We start from the raw sequence: 22,064 nt of genomic DNA, 5'->3' as shown, positions 1-22,064 counted from the left end.
GAGCTGCTTTCAGGATTTTCTCTTTGTCTATGAGACTCGTAAGTTTTACTATTAGATGTCGGGGTGTTGACCTATTTTTATTGATTTTGAGAGGGGTTCTCTGTGCTTCCTGGATTTTCATGCCTGTTTCCTTTCCCAAATTAGGGAAGTTCTCTGCTACAATTTGCTCCATTATACCTTCTGCCCCTCTCTCTCTTTCTTCTTCTTCTGGGATCCCAATTATTCTAATGTCGTTTCGTCTTATGGTATCGCTTATCTCTCGAATTCTGCCCTCGTGATCCAGTAGTTGTTTATCTCTCTTTTTCTCAGCTTCTTTATTTTCCATCATTTCATCTTCTATATTACTGATTCTCTCTTCTGCCTCATTTATTCTAGCAGTTAGCGCCCCCATTTTTGATTGCACCTCATTAATAGCCTTTTTGATTTCTACTTGGTTGGATTTTAGTTCTTTTACTTCTCCAGAAAGGGTTTCTCTAATAACTTCCATATTTTTTTCAAGCCCAGCTAGTATCTTTAAAGTGATGATTCTGAACTCTAGATCTGACATCGTACTAATGTCCGTATTGAGTAGGTCCCTGGCAGTCGGTACTGCCTCTTGTTCTTTTTGTTGAGGTGATTTTTTCCGTCTTGTCATTTTGTGCAGAGGAGAATAGATTAATGAGAGAACAAAATGCTAGCAGAGTAACAACGTCCCCAGAAAATATACTCTAAACCAATCAGAAAAGACTTGAAGCAGTGGGAAAAGAAAGGGAAAGAGAGAGAAAAGAAAAAGAAAAAAAAGAAAAAGATAAAGATAAAAACAAAAACAAAAACAAACAAAACAAAACAACAACAACAACAACAACAACAAAAAAACCAGAATGTGATCAAATATGATCAGGCTGGTATATAGATCAGTGCCACACACTAGATTTGGGGTGTATTTTGGTCTTTTAGAAGAAAGTGCCTCCCAAAATTTTAAAGAAAGAAAAACTTATATATGTACAAAAATAAGGGTTGATATGATGAAGGGATGGAATATGACTGTAAAGATGGAAATTATAAAAAATTTTATAAAAGGAATTGATAAGAAGTTGTTTGAAAAAAGAAAGAAGAGGATTTTAAAAAAGAAAAAAAAAGGGAGAGGATGTGATCAGGCAGGGGAATAGAAAACACCATATACTAGAGATTTAGGGTATATTTTAATCTGTTAGAAGAAACTATCTCAAAATTTTAAAGAGAGAACAACTTATATATATAAGCCAAAAATACGGGTAACTACTATGAAGGGATAGAATATGACTCTAAAAATGAAAAATAAAAATGTTTTTTTTTTTAAAAAGGGATTGATAAGATGTTGGTTGAAAAAGGGAAAAAGAAAAATTCAAAAAGAAAAAAAAAGAAAAAAAGACAGTTAAAAATTAACTTTGAAAGACTAAAGAATCATGGTAAAAAAGCCATGAATTCTATGTGCAGTAGTCCCCTAGCGCTGGAGTTCTGCCGTTCTCATTGATCGGTAAACTTGGCCTTGGCTGGCTGTTTTCGCTGATCTTCTGGGGAGGGGCCTGTTGCCGTGGTTTCCAAATGTCTCTGCCGGAGGCGGAATTGCCCCGCCCTTGCCCCCTCCCGGCTAAGTAATCTGCTCAGGTTTGCTCTCCGGGGCTTTTGTTCCCTGCGAGCTTTCCGTACAGCTTTGGAGGCAGAGAGTGAAAATGGCGGCCTCCCAATCTCCGCCGCGGAGGAGCCGAGAACTCGGGGCCCCGCTTCTCAGTGAGCCCCCAGAGAAAAGCTGTCAGTCACTTCCGTCTCCCCGGTCTCCGGCCGCACTCCGTGCTCACCCGGCCTGTGACTGCGCGTTTCTATCTCTGGCACCCGACCCCGGGTGGAGTCTCCAAACCCAGCAGATCCCTGCGGTGCGCTCCCGTGCGGCTCCTCCCGGGGGAGGAAGGTGAGTCTCCCCGGATCTGCCGCTTGTTGGGTCCCTGCTGGAGGAGCAGGGGCCCGACTGTGCCGCGGATCACGGTTTATGGGAACCCCTAGCTGAGAGCCCGCACCTGGGCTCCGCCTCTGCAGCCGGCTTCCCTGCTCCGATACCTGGGAGCTCTGCCACACTCAGGCACCCCCGGTCTTTCTGTGACCCTGAGGGTCCTCAGACCACACTGTCCCGGAGGGTTCCACCCCCCGCTTAGCCACCAGAGTGACGTCCCTCGGTTGAGCAGACTTTTAAAAGTTCCGATTTTGTGCTCCGCGGCTCTATCACTTGCCAGAAGCGGCCGCCGGAGGCCCCTCCCCTGCCGTCTATCCTCCCAAATATCGCCTCGGATTCACTTCTCCGCACGTCCTACCTTCCAGAAAGTGGGCGCTTTTCTGATGAGAGAGTTGTTGCTCTTCTTTTCTTCGATCTCCTGTTGAGTTTGTAGGTGTTCAGAATGGTTTGATCCCTATCCAGCTGAATTCCTGAGAGGAGACGAAATCCAGGTCTCCTACTCCTCCGCCATCTTGCTCCACCCCCAAGAATATCTTAATAGGATGCTTGATGATGCTTGAATCCCCAGTATGATACCTCAAGGATTGGTTATCCATCCTATCCTAGGACACTTTCATTGATAGGACCAATTTCCAGGGCAGCCCAAATCTGTCCTCCCATAGCTTCTAGCCATTGTCAGAATTCTGAGGCAGACCCATGTGCTAGTCTCCTAGTTGGTCTCTTTGCCCCTAGCAGCCTCCCTCTAGTTATTCCTAGATACATGGAAGCCTTGTGGGAAAAAAAAAAAAAAAAAAAAAACTTTAGGAAAATGGAAACCTGTCAGAGCCCCCAGATTCTAATATGTTTCTGTGCCATCCACTTGGTAACATTGACACCTATCTTGGGACATGAAGTGGAGCTAACTTCTAACTCACCAGAATCAAATTGGAATAAACAAAAACAGGGGGCATCATTATTTTCATTTTGACAAACTATGGTAGTGTTCTTCTCTTCCCGTGAAAATGTGTCTGTGAATGAAAGACGAGTTGACAACTACAGCCCGGGGAGAAAACCTGCGGCTTGACCACCTGTGTGGGGAACGAAGCCAGCTTTGCTGCAGGTGCTCCAGAAGGCCACTGTTCCAAGCAGTACATCCAGAAATGACTGTTCACAGTTAGCGGATGTGTTCTGAATTAATCACCTGATCTGAGCAAATATTGGGTGGGCCATTTCAGAGGGGAATCATGACAGTGGGTAACAACCTTTCCTTAAAAATGTGACTGTTTGGGGTAATAGAACATCACACCACGCCATGAGGATTCATTCTTTTCAGGCAGCCTCAAATGTACTTGTCCCCGTCTTTGGCTTTTCTTCCCCACTGTCTGTGTTTATCTTTCAGGCATCTTTATTCCTGACTCGGGAAGTTGGTTTTTTTTTAATTCAATTTAATTAACATATAGTGTGTTATTAGTTTCAGAGGTAGAATTTAGAGATTCATCAGTTGCATGTAACACCCAGTGCTCATTCCATCAAGTGCCCTCCTTAATGCCCAATACCCAGTTACCCCATTCTCCCCACCTACCTCCTCTCCAGCAACCCTCCATTTGTTTCCTATAGAACAATTATAGGGTCCCTTATGGTTTGTCTCCCTCTCTGTTTCCCAGACTCAGGAATTTTGCAAAACCATTATCTTGAATCACTGAACAGTTGAAAATTCATGAGTGGTTTCTACGCTCTGGCCTTGGGAAGACTTTTTAGTGGACAAGCTGCCTTCTGGATGCCATATATTTATTCCTTAGGATTAAACTATGATACATCAACCACTATGACCCCCAACCACATCCTAGTGAACTAAAGATACTGTATCACTTAGTTGCATTAACAATTATGCAAATATTCAACTCCTATTGGTTAATAATTTTCTACTTTTCTGTAATACTAACTGGAGCCTTTGGGCACTTGGATCACCATCTCTACTAACTACTTATCTAGCAAAGTGGATTTTCAGTCTCCCAGACCTGTGGACTTAATAAGTCATAGTACAGAATTTGTACTTGATCTTGCATTCAGTGAAGAGTCATTGAAATGATTTGATCAAGGAAGATATAATCAAGTTTGTTTCTTTGGCTACAATGGGGGCAGTAGATTGAAAGGAAGTAAGGCTAGAAGCAGGAAGCTCAGTTAGTGAGCTGATAAGCTGGAGATGCTGGTGGCCTGAACTAAGATGGATGGTGACAAGGAGAAAGAAGGCTCAGCAGTCTGGTCTGGGAGATTGGATGTCGCCAAGGAGGTGGGAGACTGGAGAGTTGAGGGTGATGGTGGTTTCCGGCTGGTACAACTTAGGGGAAAGGGTGCCATCTACTGAGGATGGAGCAGAGAAGAAAGAGTAGGTTTTGTGAGAGATGAGTTCAGTTTGGTGATGTTAAGGATGAGACGGTTTGGAAACATCAGGAAAGATGTCTGGTAATAGTTGAATGTGCAGAACCAGAGCTCAGGAGCCAGAGATGGACCAGGATGGAGATTTGACAGTCATCAAGGCAAAGAAAGAAACTGAAGCCATAGAAATGGGTAAGCTTCCCCGATGTCTTTCTTCCCTGTTTGACTATCAGACAGTTCTCAGTTGAGAACTGAGAAAAGCTAGGTTTGGAAAGAGTGAGGTTGTCCCCTGTCAGCAAAACTGAGATTTCTCAGTATCGCATTTATACTGAAAGACGGAAGCATGGTCAATTCTGCTTTTCAAAGATGTCTGTAATCAAAACAGTGCCATACTCTACTGCCTTTTAAAACTAAAGAGAAAATTTTTCCAGTCCCTTTTGCATTTTAAAATTGGTTTGCCCAGCTATATTTAGAAGCCATGTTATGGCTTCCAAAAAGACACTTTTTATTTTGAAAACAAGCTATTAAGATGCCTACGCATATACATTGTTAGTTTGAACACCACCTGTTTTTGATGGAGGTGAGTGAAGCACTCAGCTGGTCTGGTCCCGCTTGAGTCTAGGACTGCGGAGAGGTAAGCAGGGTCCACAGACAACCTCCGTCCCTGGCTTAACCTGAGCAGGGCGGGGGTGTGCCAGTGCTGGGAGTGGAGATCACAGTATCATTCCTGTTCTGCCTGAAACAGGGAGAGAGGATATTCCTGGAGGATGATCATAGCATCAGGGGACATGCCTCTGGGTGACCCGGTGAGAGGACCAGGGATGTCATTTCCAAGTAGAGAATTATCCAGAGAACTCGGATTTGGCATCTTTATAGGCAGTCCAGAACCAAAAGTCCATCTGCCTCCTCACCTGTTTACCTCTTACCACATAAGCGCCGGCCGACTCACCCATGTCCTTGCCGGCAAGAACCTGGAATGAAACCGGCCTTAGCCTTTAAGCGGACCGTGCAGGGACATCCTTCTGAGAATCTCCCGTGCTGCCCACCCTGGGTGACCGATTTTGATTGTTTGTGTCACTGCTTCGGATTTGTGGGGTTTGGCCTTGGATTCCCATCCCACAAAGAGGAGAGGCTACTGATGACGATCTCATCTTAATTACAGGCTTCGGCCTTTCTTGCAAGACCCTATAAAATGTCTTTATAAGCACTGGAAGTCATAATTTCAGGTAGTACCTGTGACTTAGCCGTATAAAATTATTTGTAGAATGGTTTTGTTTTTATGTAAATACGAGCGTCTCGAAGGTCGGCAAGATAAAGTGTTGGAATGTGAGGTAAGACAGCCCCTCTTGTTCCATGTTTCCAGCTCTAAGTACCTGAAGCAGGAATTTTATTCAAAATGCCATTTTCTGCTATCAACAAATGTCACCTGCTGAGGCAGTACTAAGAATCATGTTCATCACTGAGGGAGATGTAAGTGAGGGCTAAGAAGTGCTGTGTGTCTTTGGAGAGACTAGAACCGCAGGATGGACTGAGTCATCCATGCAGCAGTGTTTACTGTGGTTCACCATATGCCGTAAACTACCATAGGTGTGAGGATACAGCGGTGACATGGAAAGACAGAAACTTCTGCCCCTCAGGGAGTTTATATTCAAGAAAAAGGGAGGGTAAGAAATAAGTATAGAAGGTGGTGATGAGTACTACAGAGAAAAGTGCTAAGGTCCAATGCTTAGGGGGAATGGGGAGAAAACGAGATAGACCGCCAGGCAGGAAGGGTTCATGGGTGAGCTGGATTTTGAACACAGCTTTGAAGATCGACAATCGGAATGGATTCCAGTTGGAAAGGATACGGGGGAGAGGCTCAGTCACTGAGAGAGGAGCAGGAGAACAAAGGCAAGAATCACGTGAGCTGAGGCCATAGTCACCTTGGTGGATTAACAGAGTTATGGCGAACAGTCTACCATGGCAAGAAGAAAGCCTTGGTGTTGGAAATCCACAGTTCAATTTCATGGGCACTTACTGGAAATCCTCACAGAACGTAAACTCCAAGAACAGGAACCGTACTCATTTTCCTGACCATTCTATGTCCAGTATCTACAACAGCGCCTACCTCACTGAGGGTACTAAGCAAATCATTTTGTTGAATGAATGAGTAATGGGAGAGGAGGTTGTGTAAGGCTGGGGATACCACATGATGAAGGGCCTGGAATGACAGGTGATAAGCTTGAATTTGATCTTATCAGCAGCACAAAGATAATTCACAGCGCACATCCTGACAGATCTCACCATTATGAGGTTCCCTTAACTGTGTCACTGAGCCCCTTGAAAAGCCTCCCTCCCTTCTAGTTATTTCTGAAAATTTTGCCTCATGGCTTCCATCACTTTCTTCTCTGTCTTTGCCATCCGCTTGGAGATTACCAGATGACCAGTGTCAGAGCCTCTCAGGCCCTAGATGTGCATGTGTGCAGCCCCCATATGAGCAAGGGGCACAGGAGCCTAGAGCCACCAGCAGCCTGAGCGTGCTGTGCCCCGTGCAGAAGAGCAAAAGCCCTCCCCACTCAGCATAACTCGTCAATGGGCCTGGGGGTTGCATGAGCTCCTTCGCAGGTGTGGCTCATGACCACAGCCCTTGGATGTCTCCTCTCCGCCCCTCTTCCCCTCCAGCTTAGACACAAATCACCAGGAAGGACATTACAATGTCCTCCTCAAAACCTAACCCCAAACCTTGGGTGCCCTCCCTTCCAGTCTGCCCCTTTCCCTTCTGGCCATCCCCCACGGGGCTCCTTAACCATCCCGCCTGACATGGGCCTGATGCTCACTTTTGACTGTTTCAGTTTTCCTAGAGGTGAATGTTTTTATAGGGGGCAAGGGGTGGTAACCATAACCTGGTGGAAACCTTTCATCTCACAGAAGTAGAAACTGAGGCTCAGGAGGGGCAAGTGACTCACCCAGCTTTAAACGACGATCCATGCCTTCTTGGTCCCTGGTCCTGAACTCCCTAGGTTTCTGAGTGGGAAAGTGGCACCATCCTCACAAGGCTGCAGGGTGACGAGTCGGGCACTCTTGGCTCAGCACTGAGTGAGGCTGGAAGCGAAGAGATCCTCCATGCTCCGCTGCCACAATGCAGGGGAGCGGGGATGGCTGTGGAGGGGAAAGGCAAAGCTTAAAAAGGAGTTTGGAAGGAAAACATCAGGAAGCTTGGTGACTGGCTGGAATAGAAGAGACAAAGAGGAGGAGGAGTCAATAGGCATAGGAGTGAAATAGGCATACTCCTTTCCAGGACTGAGCCAGCCCCTGGGCTTGCCCTACAGTGAGAACGACAGCTGCCCCCCCCCCGCCCCCCCGAGCTTATTGCACACTCTGGAGCACAGTCGATCAAAGAAAACATAGAAAACAAGAAAACTTGCAGGGGGGCAGCAGGTGGGTGAAATGGGCGAAGGCGTCAAAAGGTACACACTTGCAGTTATTAAACAAATAAGTCACAGGATATAATGTACATCTTGGGGATCATGGGGACTACAGTTAATAACACTGTATTGCATACTTAAAAGGCGCTAAGAGAGTAAATCTGAAAAGTCCTCATCACATGAAAAACATTTTCGAAAGCTTGCAAACCAGGATATGTGCCACAAAAGAAAGAAGCAACCCGCTAGCTTGAGGACTACTCTTCTTTAGACCAGGTGTCTGGAGAAAGTTCTTGGGTGGAGATGATAAGATGTTTCAAATGGTAGACTCATGAAACAGTGATGACCTTGATGAAAGTGGCAACATTTGGAAAACGGGCTGATTTATGAAAGGAGAGCGCTTTTAAGGAGACAACCTACAAAAGAACATGAGCGCTTAATTGCTAGCGTTTTCCCCGATCAAGTTATTGTTTGTTAAGTAAAGGGGGGGCGGGAATCTTGCTGTCTTTTGAAAGTGTTTGAATTATTGATTATTGCAAAAGGAAACACACTACGCGGGATGCTCTTGAGGGAACTGTGCAGCGGTTCTAGCCCAGCTGGGCACGAGTTCTTCCGCAGGTTATCACGAGCACTGGGACTGAATACGTGTGTTCCAGGAGACCCTCTGAAAGGAGGAATACTGGTTGGGGCTTTGATAGCTGGTGAGAAAAACCCTTCGTAGAGCTTTGCTTTTAGCAGCCTGGACTCTTCCAGAGTAAAATCCCTAATTCTGCAGAGCCACACTCAGCCAGCCAGAAGAGTCCCATTAAAGAGTGTCTCCCACTTGCAGAACTGTGAGGTATGAAAGAATGTTCCCCCAGGTGACTTCTTTCCTTGCCTGGGTTGGAAGAAGCAGTGGTTCTTGACACTAGAAAGCGTAGACCAGTAACCCCAGTCTCTGGGAAAAGGGAAAAGGGGCAGCACTCCCATCTGCACTGGGCAGTCCCCAGAGCACCCAGGGTTTGTTCTGTTCAGTGCTGTGTACCCAGCACATAGTGTGCATCTTTACCCCTACTGCGCCCTCGCACACAGCCTTCCTCCCCTTGACCGCTAGCCCAGCTTCCTGCCAGAAAGTTCAGAAAAGACTCAACATGTTAACTCTCTGAAAGGAGCAACCACATTACTTCCCCAACAGGCACAAGACCAGAATTACACTATTTCAAGCCTCAGTTAAATAGAAGAAAAGAAGAGCAGGTCCTTCTAAAGACGTGTGGACCTAACATCCCCTTGCCCCGTTTGTAAGCTTGATGCAGTCATCAGGATAAATGGGCTCAGTGAGCTGTGCCGGCCGGAGGTACGGCTTGTTCTCAGGAGCTGGGAGCCAGGCTTAGCCAAGTTCTGTGTCCCCAAGACCACGGTGGGAAGCCGATGGAAGCTGGAGTCCTCTCCTCAAGAAAATGAATCTCTGTGCGTACGTGGACTTGTATTTCATTTCATGGGGAGTCTATCCATGAATGTTCAGTTGAGAACCTAGGGTTCTAGCTTGGTCCGTCTGGCCAGCATTCTTCGATATTCCTGACCATGATTCTAGGTGGAGAACGTACAGTCTCCTGTCTGGCTGAGAACCGCCCAAGGGTGGTCCCTGGATGAGCCTCCGGAGGGCTCAGGGATGTCACTCAGACACGGCCAAATTGGCAGCCCAACACAGAGGCCTCTGGTAGACTCTGGGATGACAAGAAACTTGGTCCTGCACTTATCCTTCGATTCCGACAGCTCTTCTCTGGGGTTTTGTTAAGTGGGGCAGAGTTTTCTTCTGGTCAAGAAGATGCCACTGATCTGGCCTGAATGTTGCTTGTCACTGGAACTCCTTGGCCTGGGGCCCTGGCCGCCTCTTTGTGCAACAGCTCGCATCTCTCCTCTGTTCACCGGACGCATACTAGTCACAGACCAGTACCACATGCACAGAGAGACCACGGGTTGGATGGGGAGAAACAATTAAGGGTCATTTGCTCCCAGTGTCACATAACATTAGCTTCTCCTTTGGAGTCCACATTCTTTTAATTAGAGTCATTTAAACTCCAATTTTCAGAATGTGATACCCTGCAGATGGGTCATTCCAAGATCATCACCCACTGTGCTTTTTTCCAGGGTCTGAACACTACATTATGACTTTTTAAATGCTGTCGTTATTGATGGTGCTGCTCTCCTCCCCTTTGTTTCTCATGATCCCTGAAAAAACCTGTCATCGTCCTATGACAACAGCTGCACAGAACTGCCATGAACACTTCCTGGGCCATGGCGGTGTTGCTAAATGGAACCCAAGATCAGAGTGGAAATGGGTGAAACTGCGTGGAGTCTGCGTGGGTCTAGGCCTGGCTGAACCACCAGTGAGCCAGGTGATTCTGTGGAAACCATTCCCCACCCGGGCCTCACTGTCTTCATCTATAAGGAAGGATGTCGGTGCTGGCTAGGTGCTAAGTTTCTGCCTGCCACTCTCCACGTTCTGGCATTCTGTGACTCCGGCTAATTCGAGCTTATCATAACCCGGTCTCTCCCAAAGTTGTCATTAAGATGAGAAGTTTGCAGGTGGGTGAAATGAAGCATAGAAGCTGGAAGACTAGAACCAAGAACACTGACTCCTAGCCTTCTGCTTCCATACCAAGTCACCCTGATTCTGAGAGAGCTGAACTCAAGAAGAAGCTTCTCATGACCAGTGCTGGGTTGGAATTTGAGAACTCCATTTGGATCCTCACTGCTTTTTAGAATGAACTGAAGCACTGGGGGAGAAAACTCACTTAGGAGACCAACAGTGGCAGAAAAACTGGTTTTCTCTTGTGTTGGGGGCATTGAGAGAAAACAGTGCTGTCACTTGGTAGCTAAAATGTGACTCTAGGTGGCCAAGCCTTCACTTGAGTGGCTCCCAGTGGCCCCCATCATAAGCCTACAGATGAGCCCTGGGTCAGAAATGAAAGGTCACATGTTCCCAATGGAGAGGACATTGAGTGACGAGACATAAGTAGCATCGTTTGAAGCCATCAGTTCGAATTTCCCCTTGAAATGTAGAGGCCTCAACAGTGGAGGTGAGGGTTCTGAATCTCCCAGGGTGAAGGCATGGATGGTGTTCAAGGATAAACTCGTGCTGTACCCACCTCGTCTGGCCAAATTTTAGTTCACCAAGATGTTTGGAGGGTCCCGAAAAGAAAAGAGCCAGAAATTCTGCAGCAGACCAAGTGGTGGAAGGAAACTCAGTGAAGAGATGAGTCGTGCTGGCTTCTAGAACTCCGCCAGCGAGCAACACTGACACTGTGCAGGCTCAGAGGGGGGTTATGGCCTAGTGACTGGGTCAGAGGCACCATCCCAGAACCGCGGTTCCACCCTGGGGCTCCGCGCCATGGTGGGTGGAAGGCAGGGAGACGCATGACTCAGTAGCCTTCCCATTCTAAAAAGCGTCATCGTCATCAAGAAGCAAGGGATCTGAGAAGAAATGGAGGCTGGGGATAGAAATAGTGGGGATCGCCAAGAAGACGGTGCCTGAGTGAGAAGGTGTGGGCAGAGGAGGAGACGGAGGGATGAGGGAGCCCTGCTGGGGACCAGACAGCAGCAACTCTTTTCCAGCTCAATCTCCCTGTCCTAGGGGAGTAAAAATGAAAGGTGGAAAGAGATCGAAGGATGTGAGTAAGGAGGGAAGCAGCCCGTGCTGGCTTTTCTCACCTCTTTGGAAAGTTCCTCAAGGACGGCGGACAGTTATGAGCGCCTCTGCTCATACCTACGAGCAGCTGCCGAAGGAGAACTCCCCCCCCACCCAAGGGAGAAGGAACACACCAGTAGGAGAAATGAATCCCACGACCTGCCCCTATGGGATCGTCAGATTGGGAATGGGCAGATCGTGCTAGGTTTCGACACATCTAGGTGCTGTCACACACTTAATGGGGTAAATTAAAAGGGGCTCATTGATGAAGGCCTGTGGTCCAGAAGAATCTCTCGATTCGTCTGAAAAGCCAACATCTGGAGATTTGCTTGCATTACCCAAGACAATATCCCTGGAACATTAAAGCTGGAGACCGTCTGACATTCCAATCTTGTCGTAAATTCATTTTAACCATCTCCCTGTCCCACCCAATACCCTAGCTGCAGGGAGGAGATGGTGTTTTGAGCACATAGACTGGGAAACCCGTATTTACCTCTTAAACTATGGACACAGCAGGAAGGCCACTGTATAGAGAACCCTAGAGCCCGGCTCTGGGTCAGCCAGACCTGGAATTCGAGGGGGCTCAAGGGAAGGAAGAGAATTCTTGAGATTCATGAATGCAAAACTGGGCTCTGTGAGGACAGTGTCCTTGAAGAGATGGTGGGAAATTCCAGGGTTCCCAAATCACTTTATTAGCACTCGCATTCATAATTCATACTTCATATATATATATATATATATATATATATTTTTTTTTTTTTTTTGCAATCCCCTGCCTACCTGATGTACAGAATGGTGAGCTCCCCAGACAGGGTATGCCAGGCTCATATTCTCATTAAGCCCAGGCCAAGGCGTGCCTTTGTGAAGCAGGTTCCCTTAATCTTGTAGCTGTCACTATTAGAAAGAAATAGTGGACAATATATAGGTGTCATAATGTAAGATGATTTTTTTTTCTAGAACTGACCATATTCACACTAAACCACCAGTCATGTTGGCGTTGGCCACTTTCTCCACCTCTCAAATGAAGTTTGAAAAAGCATCTTTCCAATTTCGCTTCCACCAACTGTGCACTTCATCACTCCCCATACACCATCTTCCTTCTCAAGAGATGTGTTATTCCAGTATATTTTGATATTCCATGAGGAAACATAGATCCTAAAGTCCAACTGGCCAATCTCACATCCAAGCTCTACCAGTAATTAGTTATCTGCCTGAGTGACCTGCACTGAGTTATTCAACCCCATTAAACCACAGTTTTTTCCTTGTCTAAAGTAGGGATATTGATAAGAGTCCCATAATTCTTAATGTTACTAATGGTGATTAAATTGTATTTAAAGCATTTTACTGCAAACCAGGCACTCAATATGAGTAGGTTCCATTAAAATTACAGGAAAACATTAAGTGGTTTGGAGTTAAAGAATAATACTTTCTCACGTAACAGCAATCATCTGTATGTGGGTGTGTGTTTCAGAGGCAATAAATGTTCCCATCCACCACCGTACCATTTTGTCTTCTTTGGTTCTATAATGTTTGAGTTCACTTTCACTTGTATTTGTCAAATACCCTGCTGAGTTGCAGGGCAATGTTCACCAGAGTGGATCTTAAACACACCCAACAGTTTGTCATGACTCTGATGGGTCTGTCGAGCAGAGAGAAAAAGAAAGATGTGAAATCAAGACCTTAGGTTGATGCAAAAGAAAAAAGTGGTGCAGAGAATAAAGAACGCTGTGAGTTCTGTATGCCTTTATCCATCACCATGGCAGTGGGATTATCCCTCACTGTAGCAATCAAGTTTGTGACAACTTTTTAATCATTGTTTTTTTTAAATTTGAAAACTCACTAATTAAATAAGATAATCCCTAAGATTGTTCGTGCTTTAGGGTTCCATTGTTTTGTCATTCTGCTACCAAGATCTAGGTGACAGCTACTGTATAAGATGTAAAGAGGTCTGAAACTTGACTCCCCTCCCCCCCTCCGTAAATTAATGGATAAGACTTGAGCAGGTAAAGAGGATGGGAAAGAACATTTTAGACATCAAGACCCAACTTGAGAGGACCAAAAAATGAGCCATGATGGGTCAAGTTGGTGGTGAGTCTGGTTAGAGTAAAAGTATTAATGCTAGAAAGCTAGCTTACATTGGGTACTGTGAAGGATCCTCAATGTCAAGTGCCTGACAAGCATTTGGCAGCCCTTGGCGCATGTTGAGCAGGGGAGTATACTAGAACATCAAAAGGCACCATCAACAATAATCGTCATCATTTCGGCATAATAGAAAATCGCTGGCTGAAAGTTGGCAAGGCCAATACTTTGTGAATTTTGGATTCTCATTAAAAAATACAATTCCCATGTTCGGGAGAGAAGGGATTCATAATAACTTAGGCTGTGTCTATGTAACCCCACATCAAAGAACAAAGGGAATATTTAGGTAACCCCATTTTAATATGGCTTATTTTAATGGATTCCAACTTGTTTCTATTTTTTTTATTTTTTTAAAGATTTTATTTTTATTTTTTTATTTGAGAGAGAGACAAAGATAGTGACAGAGAGCACAAGTGAGACGAGTGAGCACGAGCGGGGAGGAGAGGGAGAAGCAGGCTCCCTGCCGAGCAGGGAGCCTGATGCGGGGCTCGATCCCAGGACCCCCGGATCATGACCTGAGCTGAAGGCAAACGCTTAACTGACAGGCACCCCCCAACTTGTTTTTAAATGCCGTCAAAACAACTCGGGTATGTGGGCTCAGCCTAAATTTCATTTTTTTATTACTTAAAGCTTCATCGCAGCCATCAAGCGATGTTGATGAGAACTGGTACAAACCCACCCAGTGGGTCTGGCTCCCATAATAGATATTGCACGTATGAACCAGGTGAGAACAGCCTCGGAGGATATTACACGTAGGGGCTAGCCAGTCAGATGTGAGAAACGCAGACGCATTCGGAATCACATGAAACATTTGAGAGACGTACAAATAAGTGTGTTGGTTTGTTTGCTTGTTTTCCTAGCCAGTTGGCCTGTTGGCTTGCAAATAATATGTATAAATCTGTGTTTTCTTCCAGGGTCTTTCTTCCCTGATTTCAAGCCCTCAGAAACAGTTTTTAAAATAGCATTTTGGCTCGGATACCTAAACAGCTGCATCAACCCCATTATATACCCGTGCTCCAGTCAAGAGTTTAAAAAGGCCTTCCAGAATGTCCTGAGAATCCAGTGTCTCCGCAGAAAGCAGTCTAAACATACCCCAGGCTATACCCTGCACCCTCCCAGCCACGCCGTGGAGGGGCAGCACAAGGACCTGGTGCGCATCCCAGTGGGATCAGGAGAGACCTTCTATAAGATCTCCAAGACGGATGGGGTCTGTGAATGGAAATTTTTCTCTTCAGTGCCCCGTGAATCTGCCAGGAGTACAGTGTCCAAAGACCAGTCAGCCTGCACCACAGCCCGGGTGAGAAGTAAAAGCTTTTTGCAGGTGTGCTGCTGTGTGGGGCCCTCAACCCCCAGCCATGGAGAGACCCACCAAGTTCCAACCATTAAGATCCACACCATCTCCCTCAGTGAACATGGGGAGGAAGTCTAGAGGACAGGAAAGATCAGAAGGAAGGGGATTGGGGGGGAAAGAATGAACTTAGGCACCCACCCCACTTCCTACTTGGAAGGCCAGTTCACTCTTCCTGAATGACAAGACAAGACCAGGGGCCGGGGACCATCTGGGAATAGGGTGGGGGGAAGAGACCCGACTCTGGGGCAGTGGGTAGGGCTCAGGGAAGAAGGAGGATATCACGCAACCATCCGGCTGCAAATGATGATAAACAGCATTTCCTTGAGGCTAATGCTCTCGCAGTCATCCTCTGAGGCCGCTTTCCACGTCTGGCCCTTGCAACGAAAAACACCATGGGAAACAGAATGTCATACACAATCCAAAAGACTATAAATATAAGGTTATGATTTCATCATGAATATTTTGAGCACACACTCTAAGTTTGGAGCTATTTCTTGATGGAGTGAGGGGATTTTATTTTCAGGCTAAACTTACTGACAGCCACGTTGGATATTTACGAGGAGAGGGCCTGGAGAGGAAGAGCCTTAAGATGGTGGCCAGTATCCAGGCACATTATTTTTAGAGCACGTTTTAAACTCCACCATTTCTGACCATATCCAGTTTCTTAACTTGGGTGCAACTTGACAGTGAGATCTACCTTTTGCTGCCATTTCACCAGCTCCTGCTCCCGATTCCCTAAAGATGAGGGTGAGGGGCCCTCATGACGCGTCGGAACTCGTGGAGGCTCCTCTATGCTTGGGTCTAGACAGTCGGGGAAAAGATGGCTTTTCCTGATGGGAGACAGGAGGGGTGAGGGTCGTTTTTTTTTTTTTTCAACTTTCCTGCTGCAGAAAAAATTCCAGTAAGCGGTTCCAAGATCAAATGGAGGAAGACTTCTTGTGAAACATATTTAAAGATCAAGGGTTTGGGGTGGGGTGGGGCGGGTGCTAATTTCATGCTAAGAGGCTGCAAACTTCGTGCACAGCCGTTTCGATGTGGCCTAGAAAGGCTTTTCTTGGCAAATCGCTTACCTTTTCCAGAACACCAGTATGAAAATCCAGAGCTTATAGTACTTTGGAAGGCGCCTCCGGACTTCCATTTTTCCTCCGCGGCTTCGCCACTGCCTAAGGAATGAGGTTCAAAGCCCTGAATGCACAGGTAGCATGGTGGAATGAGCCTTAGGATCCAGGTATATCCTTCCCGAACTTTGAGAGATACACATGCCTAGCTTGGGAGGATACCGACTGGTCACCAGAAAATCGTCTAAAGCCGGAATTTGCAAATAGTTTTCGACAGAAGCCCATTTATTCTGGTGAAAGATCCAGGAGCCCGTTCACTTCATCTATTCCCACTTTCTATGGGAACTTGGGGAACGTGCTGCTTTTGCTTTCTGTATACCAAATTCTGGCTAACCTTAATAACTCGGTATATGACTAAAGAGGAAGCCGATTATCGTATGTAAAGAATTAAAATATTTTTCACATCCCACAATAAGAATATAAAATAAGATTTATGGTTTGGGCATAATTCCTGGCCAGAATCACTGATCGAAAACTGCTGACTGACCATTTCTGTTAGCCTCTTCCCCCTATTGGAGTAATTTCCTCTAAGAATTTCAAAGTTGATTACAGCCCCTATTTAGCCTTCACAGCCAAGGTAGGGGCCCATTATCTTTTCTTCTTCCCATGCAGCAAAATGAAAATTTCTTCAAGTGCTTCTTTAAGGCTAATATCTTTGCACACTGCCATGGGGGCGGGGAGGGGGTATGTTTGCATGTGGGTTTGAGGCTGTTGTCAGTCGTGCTTGGCTATTGAATATTTTGCTTTTTCAGCCTTTTCTGGAGAATGTCTTCTTGCTGACCAGACAGGCGCCATGCCTTGTGCTTATGATTCTGGCTTCAGATATTGGCCGGATTTTTAGATTCTTCTGGTCTGTCCGCATGTCCCATAACAGCTCTACCAGATGTGGGTGTCCTATTATGGACGTAAGCATCAGGGAAGGACTCGAGTATGCGAACTGCGCTTGTCTTCTGCCTTGATAGGAAAGATAAGTTACATTGTCGAGAAGAGCTTCTTTCGGGATCTGAATTTTAAAAACCCCTTTTGTCAGGCTTCCCTTCACAGGAAGGGCATCCCCACGAAAAGAATGGTAATAGTTTTGCTTCCATAAAATATGGCTCCCCTTAAACTCATTCCCGGACAAATTTAAGTTTTAGATTTTAGAAAGCTAAGGATTACCAGAAAGCTAGCACCGAAGCCACTTCTAATCAAAATAAACAACTAGGAAATCGTTTGGTCATCAGATAGAACCATGACAATTGTATTCATGTGAAACGGTCCATAAAGAATTATCTGCTACACTCTTCACCAACCCAGTCCCTCCAGGGAGGCAAACTTTAACATTTATTTCCTTTCCCATAACGTTCTATTAGGTATAAATACGCCAATTTTACAAGAAATTGATAATGTCACCCAAGACTTAGTCAAAGTGGGATAAACAATACTCGAGTTATTTTTTACTCATCCACAAAAATCTCTGTACCTTTTGAGCATGCCAAAAACTCTCTAAAATTGTCACAGTTAAACAAATGATTGTCATATTTATACTCACATGTTTACTGCTTCTATTTGGAGTTTGAAGAATTTACCCAGAGCAACAGTGGTCACAATGTTTTCTCTAATGTGTTATAAAAAGCAGTTGCTTTGAGACTATCGAAACATCGCAAAAAAAATCAACTTGACATGATGGGATAGGCCAAACTTGAGTTTCTTCTGCAGTTCAAATTGCATGCCTTCAGGGAGACCCTGAAGCTCTCTACTTGAACATTTCCCCAGGCTATTGCCAGGATTTCAGGAAAGCATTTTGCTTATCACTTTTCTTCCACTTGCCTTTACTCCTCTCTTGTCCAAGACCGTTCTGCTTGTCATCACTTTGTGGGTTCCAACATGAAGGCTTCAAACTCTCACTACTCACCTGGATTTGTCCAGCCATGGTGGACAAGTGATATTTGGCTAAATAAATATATTCGTAAGGTTTTCTTTTGCTAGGTTCTTCTGTGCACCAGGCATCGGCAGGACATTTTATACCCCATTGGCTCTAAACCTCATAGCAATTTCACCTTTCTATTTCAAAGGTGATAGTTGGGAGTGATGAAGGACTCGCCTTAGGCCAGGGAGGAACCATGACTCAGTCCTGGATCTGCCTAACACTAAAGTCTACACGTTTTTCCCGTGCCTCTGCCTCCTAAATAGTTGGGGGGGAGGGATGTTCCCCAGTTTGGATTGGGATGCTGAGGATAGGAAGCCTTGCAGCGTTTTAACATTTTGTTTCTCGGGGATCTGCCTTCCAATCAACCTCCATACATATGCTGCCAAACTCCAGCCTAGCCAAATCCCCAAAACAGATCAGAATCAGAAGGGTTTGGTGCCTACAAGTCTACCTTTCAGACTGCACCATTTTTTAGAGGATAATGACATGGAAAGTTATTCAGGCCTTGCAAGAAAGACAAATTCTATCAAACTGGGAGCAGATGGGCATATAAGAGAATGCAGAAGAGGCTGCATTGGCCTAGAATGTTAAAACCCAGTTGTGGATATGAAACACGTTGCATAGGATGTTAGAGTTACTGACTACCAATCAGAGTTAATTGGCACACTTTCAGGAAGTATATCCCTTTTTAAAATAAATTACAAATGCAACATCACTGTCCCCGGTACTCCAACATTATTTTTTTATTTGAGTTGGAGAGAGAGAGAGAGAGAAGGAATTATAGATATTTCCCCAGGAATTACACCAAGCCCAGATAGCATGTCAAACATGTGAATTTCATGTGTGTCCCCATAGGGGAATGGCTCACAATGCTGATCCCCAGGTAGCCAGAGACGTAGGCCATCTTGGGAAAGGAAGAACCAGTTGGCAGCCGTGGCTGTGGATTAGCCGGCGTCCACTTGTTCTTGGATTCCTTTTTGCAAGTGAGAGCTTTATGCCCTGAGTATCTCGGATTGCCTCGGCCCCTCAAACTGAACCCATCACGCAGATCTTCTGGCCCCAGAGGTCCCATGGCCACCGCCTGGGAGCGAGAAGGTTTTAAGAACTTTTTGCTTGGGCAGGTAATGATTCGCTCTTTGATCACAGCTACTTTATCCGAGCTTGACAAACATTCTCATTTGCTTCTGGGGTTGGTTCTGCACAGGTCCTCTTGCCAAAAGAGATGCTGCCTCTGCGTATGAGTACTTGTTGACTTAATTAAGGAAAGAGCTCTGCGCGTCAGCAAAGGGAGAAGGGAGCCCAAGCCCGTGGAAGGTAAACTCTGCAAGCAAAAATAGGGTGACCGAAAAGAAGGCAATGGTGACTAGTAGGAAGGCATCAGAGGAGTGCTCACTGTTACTCTGATTTCTTTTTATGCTACTAGGACTTTTAACCCTGAAACCACCTGCACACAGCTCCGGTCCAGCCTGGTTGGAACACCATTGCCACCTGCTCCTTGTCTACCCACTGTGCCGGGGAGCAGGGCTCAGCCCAGGCTGCTGCGGGGTCCACCGTCTTCAAAAAGCAATGACAACAGTGGCCTCCTGGCCCTCCAAAGTCCCCGCAAGCTGAGTGAGTGGAGATGACTCTGGGGGCCGGGGCTGGCAAAAGCAAATTAGGATTTCGGCAGAGGACACCGGGCCCCTTGCCCCTGTTCCCATCAGCATGGCCTCACTCGTGCCCCTCACCCCAGATCCAGATGTCGTGGGGGCTGAGGATGGAGCTCATCTGCTCTGTGCAGGAAAATATTTCTTCTCTGCTACCGCAACATGGATTCCTGAGTCTCCCGGCTAGAAGGAAGGGTATGGCGGTGGGCAGGGGGCGGTGTTGAGGAGGAAGGAGAAGACTTACCCTGGACATCGCTCAAAGCAGGATGCGCGGTTTCCTAACACTTTGCTGCAACTGACAAGCAAGGAACTGCCCTGAAGCTGCTTGCTGCTTCATTTCCAAACACAAAATGATTGTTTTTTCCCTGTGGCTCGGGAGTCTTTACAGCACTTTCCCTCTATATTCCAGTCAACAGAGCCACATTATAAGCTGGAAATGATTAGAGCTAAGCTATGAGAAATACAGACTTAATTAGGTGAGAAAAAAAATCTAAGAGCAAGTTCATACTGTATTTGTAGGAAAAAAAATAATGAAGGCGCCAACCTATTAAGAAGCCCAAGTAGGGGAGGTGCCTTCAGATGCAATAGAAAAGAAGCTAAGACAGGATGTCCCAACATGAGCTTAGTATGTCCTCCCATTTGTGTAACACTTTGCACTTGGCCAAGTAATTTCGCCTATCTCAGGTCTTTCCTGTGAGGGACAAAGCTAAGGAAGGGTGTATTATCTATTCTTAACATCTGAAGGAACATAGAGACTTAAGGAGGATGCTTCAGATAGCCCCAAATCCAGCCTCTGACTCCGTTTTCCGTGACGCCCTCGGTATCCCCAGGGTCCACTGTGTTTCTCGAGATCGTGAATTTCCTTGTCACTCATTCATCTCTGATCCATATTTTCGGCTCCATTGGCACCTTCTCTGCTATTACATCCCTGCCGGAGGCTGGGCGATGCCAGATTGTTCAGAGTGCGTATTTGTCTATGCTTTTCTCATTGGCTAAAGGACTAGCAGATGTGATTCTGTTCTTTCTCCCTAGTTAGGCAGCACCAGACCTAAGGAAGCAAGCAGGGCAGGGGGCTCTTAGCTTGCTCAGCAGGGTGACGGGTAAGGCAAAGCCAGCAGGGATTAACACCTTAAGGACCTCAGGAATGCAAAGGTTGCAAAGGAAGTTTCAGTGAGCCTGAGGGTTGTTGTTACACCCCTTCGTCATAGTGAGCAAGCTGCTCGCTTCCTCTCCTGCACCAGACACTGCATTGGGCACAAAAAATGCAAAGAGGCACAGACAGTCCCCAGCTCATGAGCTGGGTGGGTACCAAGTTCATCTGTTGAAAGTCAAGAACGCATTTTTCCAAGAAGCATTGTTACCGATGGGGAAGGGGAAGGGTGTTCCCAGACCAACTAAAAAAAATAAAAATCTATTTAATGTACACCTGGGGTTGGCAAACGTTTTCTGTAAATGGCTAGATAGTAAATATTTGAGGCATTGTGGGCCATACGCTCTCTGTCACACATTCTTTTTTGGTTTTTGCTTTTTTTTGGACAGCCCGCTAAAAATGTAGAATCCATTCTTAGTTCACAAGCCATAGCAAAAAACAAAAACAAACAACCCATGGGCCCTAATTTGCCGTCCTTGATCTGTGCCATCTCTAGCTTATGGAATAGGAATAAGAACAATGCTAAACAGTGGATTTGGGTGTTCAGCTTAAAAGCATCTTTTTTTTTAAGTATGCCATTGACACAGCTCCACTTGACCAAATTAATATTTCCAACCTGCATGATTTGATAGATGAAGGGACAAGTTCATACTGCGGCGGGGGGAGGCTGCTCCATATAACCCACTCACCCAAAAGACATACTCTAGTACAACATTGTAACTTTCTACCCAGGCATCGGGACAAGAGGGAAGCACCCACCACCCCTTCCCACTGCTGTGTTTTGTAAAACAGGCAGGCTGCAGAAGCCCAGGGAGTCCATGGTGTGGGGGTAGGATCTTTCAGCTTTTCATCCCACTGAAAGTCTCCCAGCACAATCCAGCTGACTCCATGAGTAGCAACAACCAGGAGGTGCCATTTGACCACAGCCGATGTGAAATCCCTCCCAGAGCACTGGAGCCTGTTGAAATGGGGATCCCTAGAGGCTTTGGGGGTCACACTTGGCTTCTTGGGAAGGCTTTCTGACCACAGCACCTTGCACCAGGACATCTGAGGGCCCACCCTGGGGATCACCAAGAAGCAGGGTACAGAAAGGGGTGCTGGAGGGGAGAGACATCTTCCAAACACAAATACTAGCTTCTAGCAGGACTTCTCTTCCCTTTCTTCCTCATCCTTTTCCTCCTTCTTTCCTTGGTTTTCATTTTTAAGTCTGAAATCACCTAACTAGACTCAAAATGGTGCTGCCATGGGGAAATACTCAGTCCTTCCCTGTGATGATGAAGCCATGTTTCTCGAGGCTGGCATGTTATTGGAGGGACTTCCTTCCCTGTCCGCATCCCCTCTCCAGTCCTGGTGGGGCAGTGA

General features: G+C 46.1%; 1 protein-coding gene across 2 annotated transcripts in view; it reads left to right on the top strand.

Moving 5' to 3' along the window:
- Positions 1–18,724, top strand: part of ADRA1A (adrenoceptor alpha 1A) — a 121,736-nt gene extending 103,012 nt beyond the window's left edge. The window contains exons 2-3 of one of the 2 annotated variants that reach the window (XM_044912565.1): positions 14,443–14,825; positions 18,677–18,724. In XM_044912565.1, the coding sequence (XP_044768500.1) occupies positions 14,443–14,825; positions 18,677–18,724 (431 nt within the window). Of the gene's footprint in view, positions 1–14,442; positions 14,964–18,676 lie in introns of those variants that run through there. The other variant, XM_021698855.2, reaches the window with a different exon arrangement.
- Positions 18,725–22,064: the final 3,340 nt, after the last annotated feature.

This window comes from Neomonachus schauinslandi, chromosome 2, assembly GCF_002201575.2.
Source record: "Neomonachus schauinslandi chromosome 2, ASM220157v2, whole genome shotgun sequence".
In the NCBI taxonomy this organism is placed as follows: Eukaryota; Metazoa; Chordata; class Mammalia; order Carnivora; family Phocidae; genus Neomonachus; species Neomonachus schauinslandi.
This window is presented reverse-complemented; position numbering and strand designations above follow the sequence as displayed.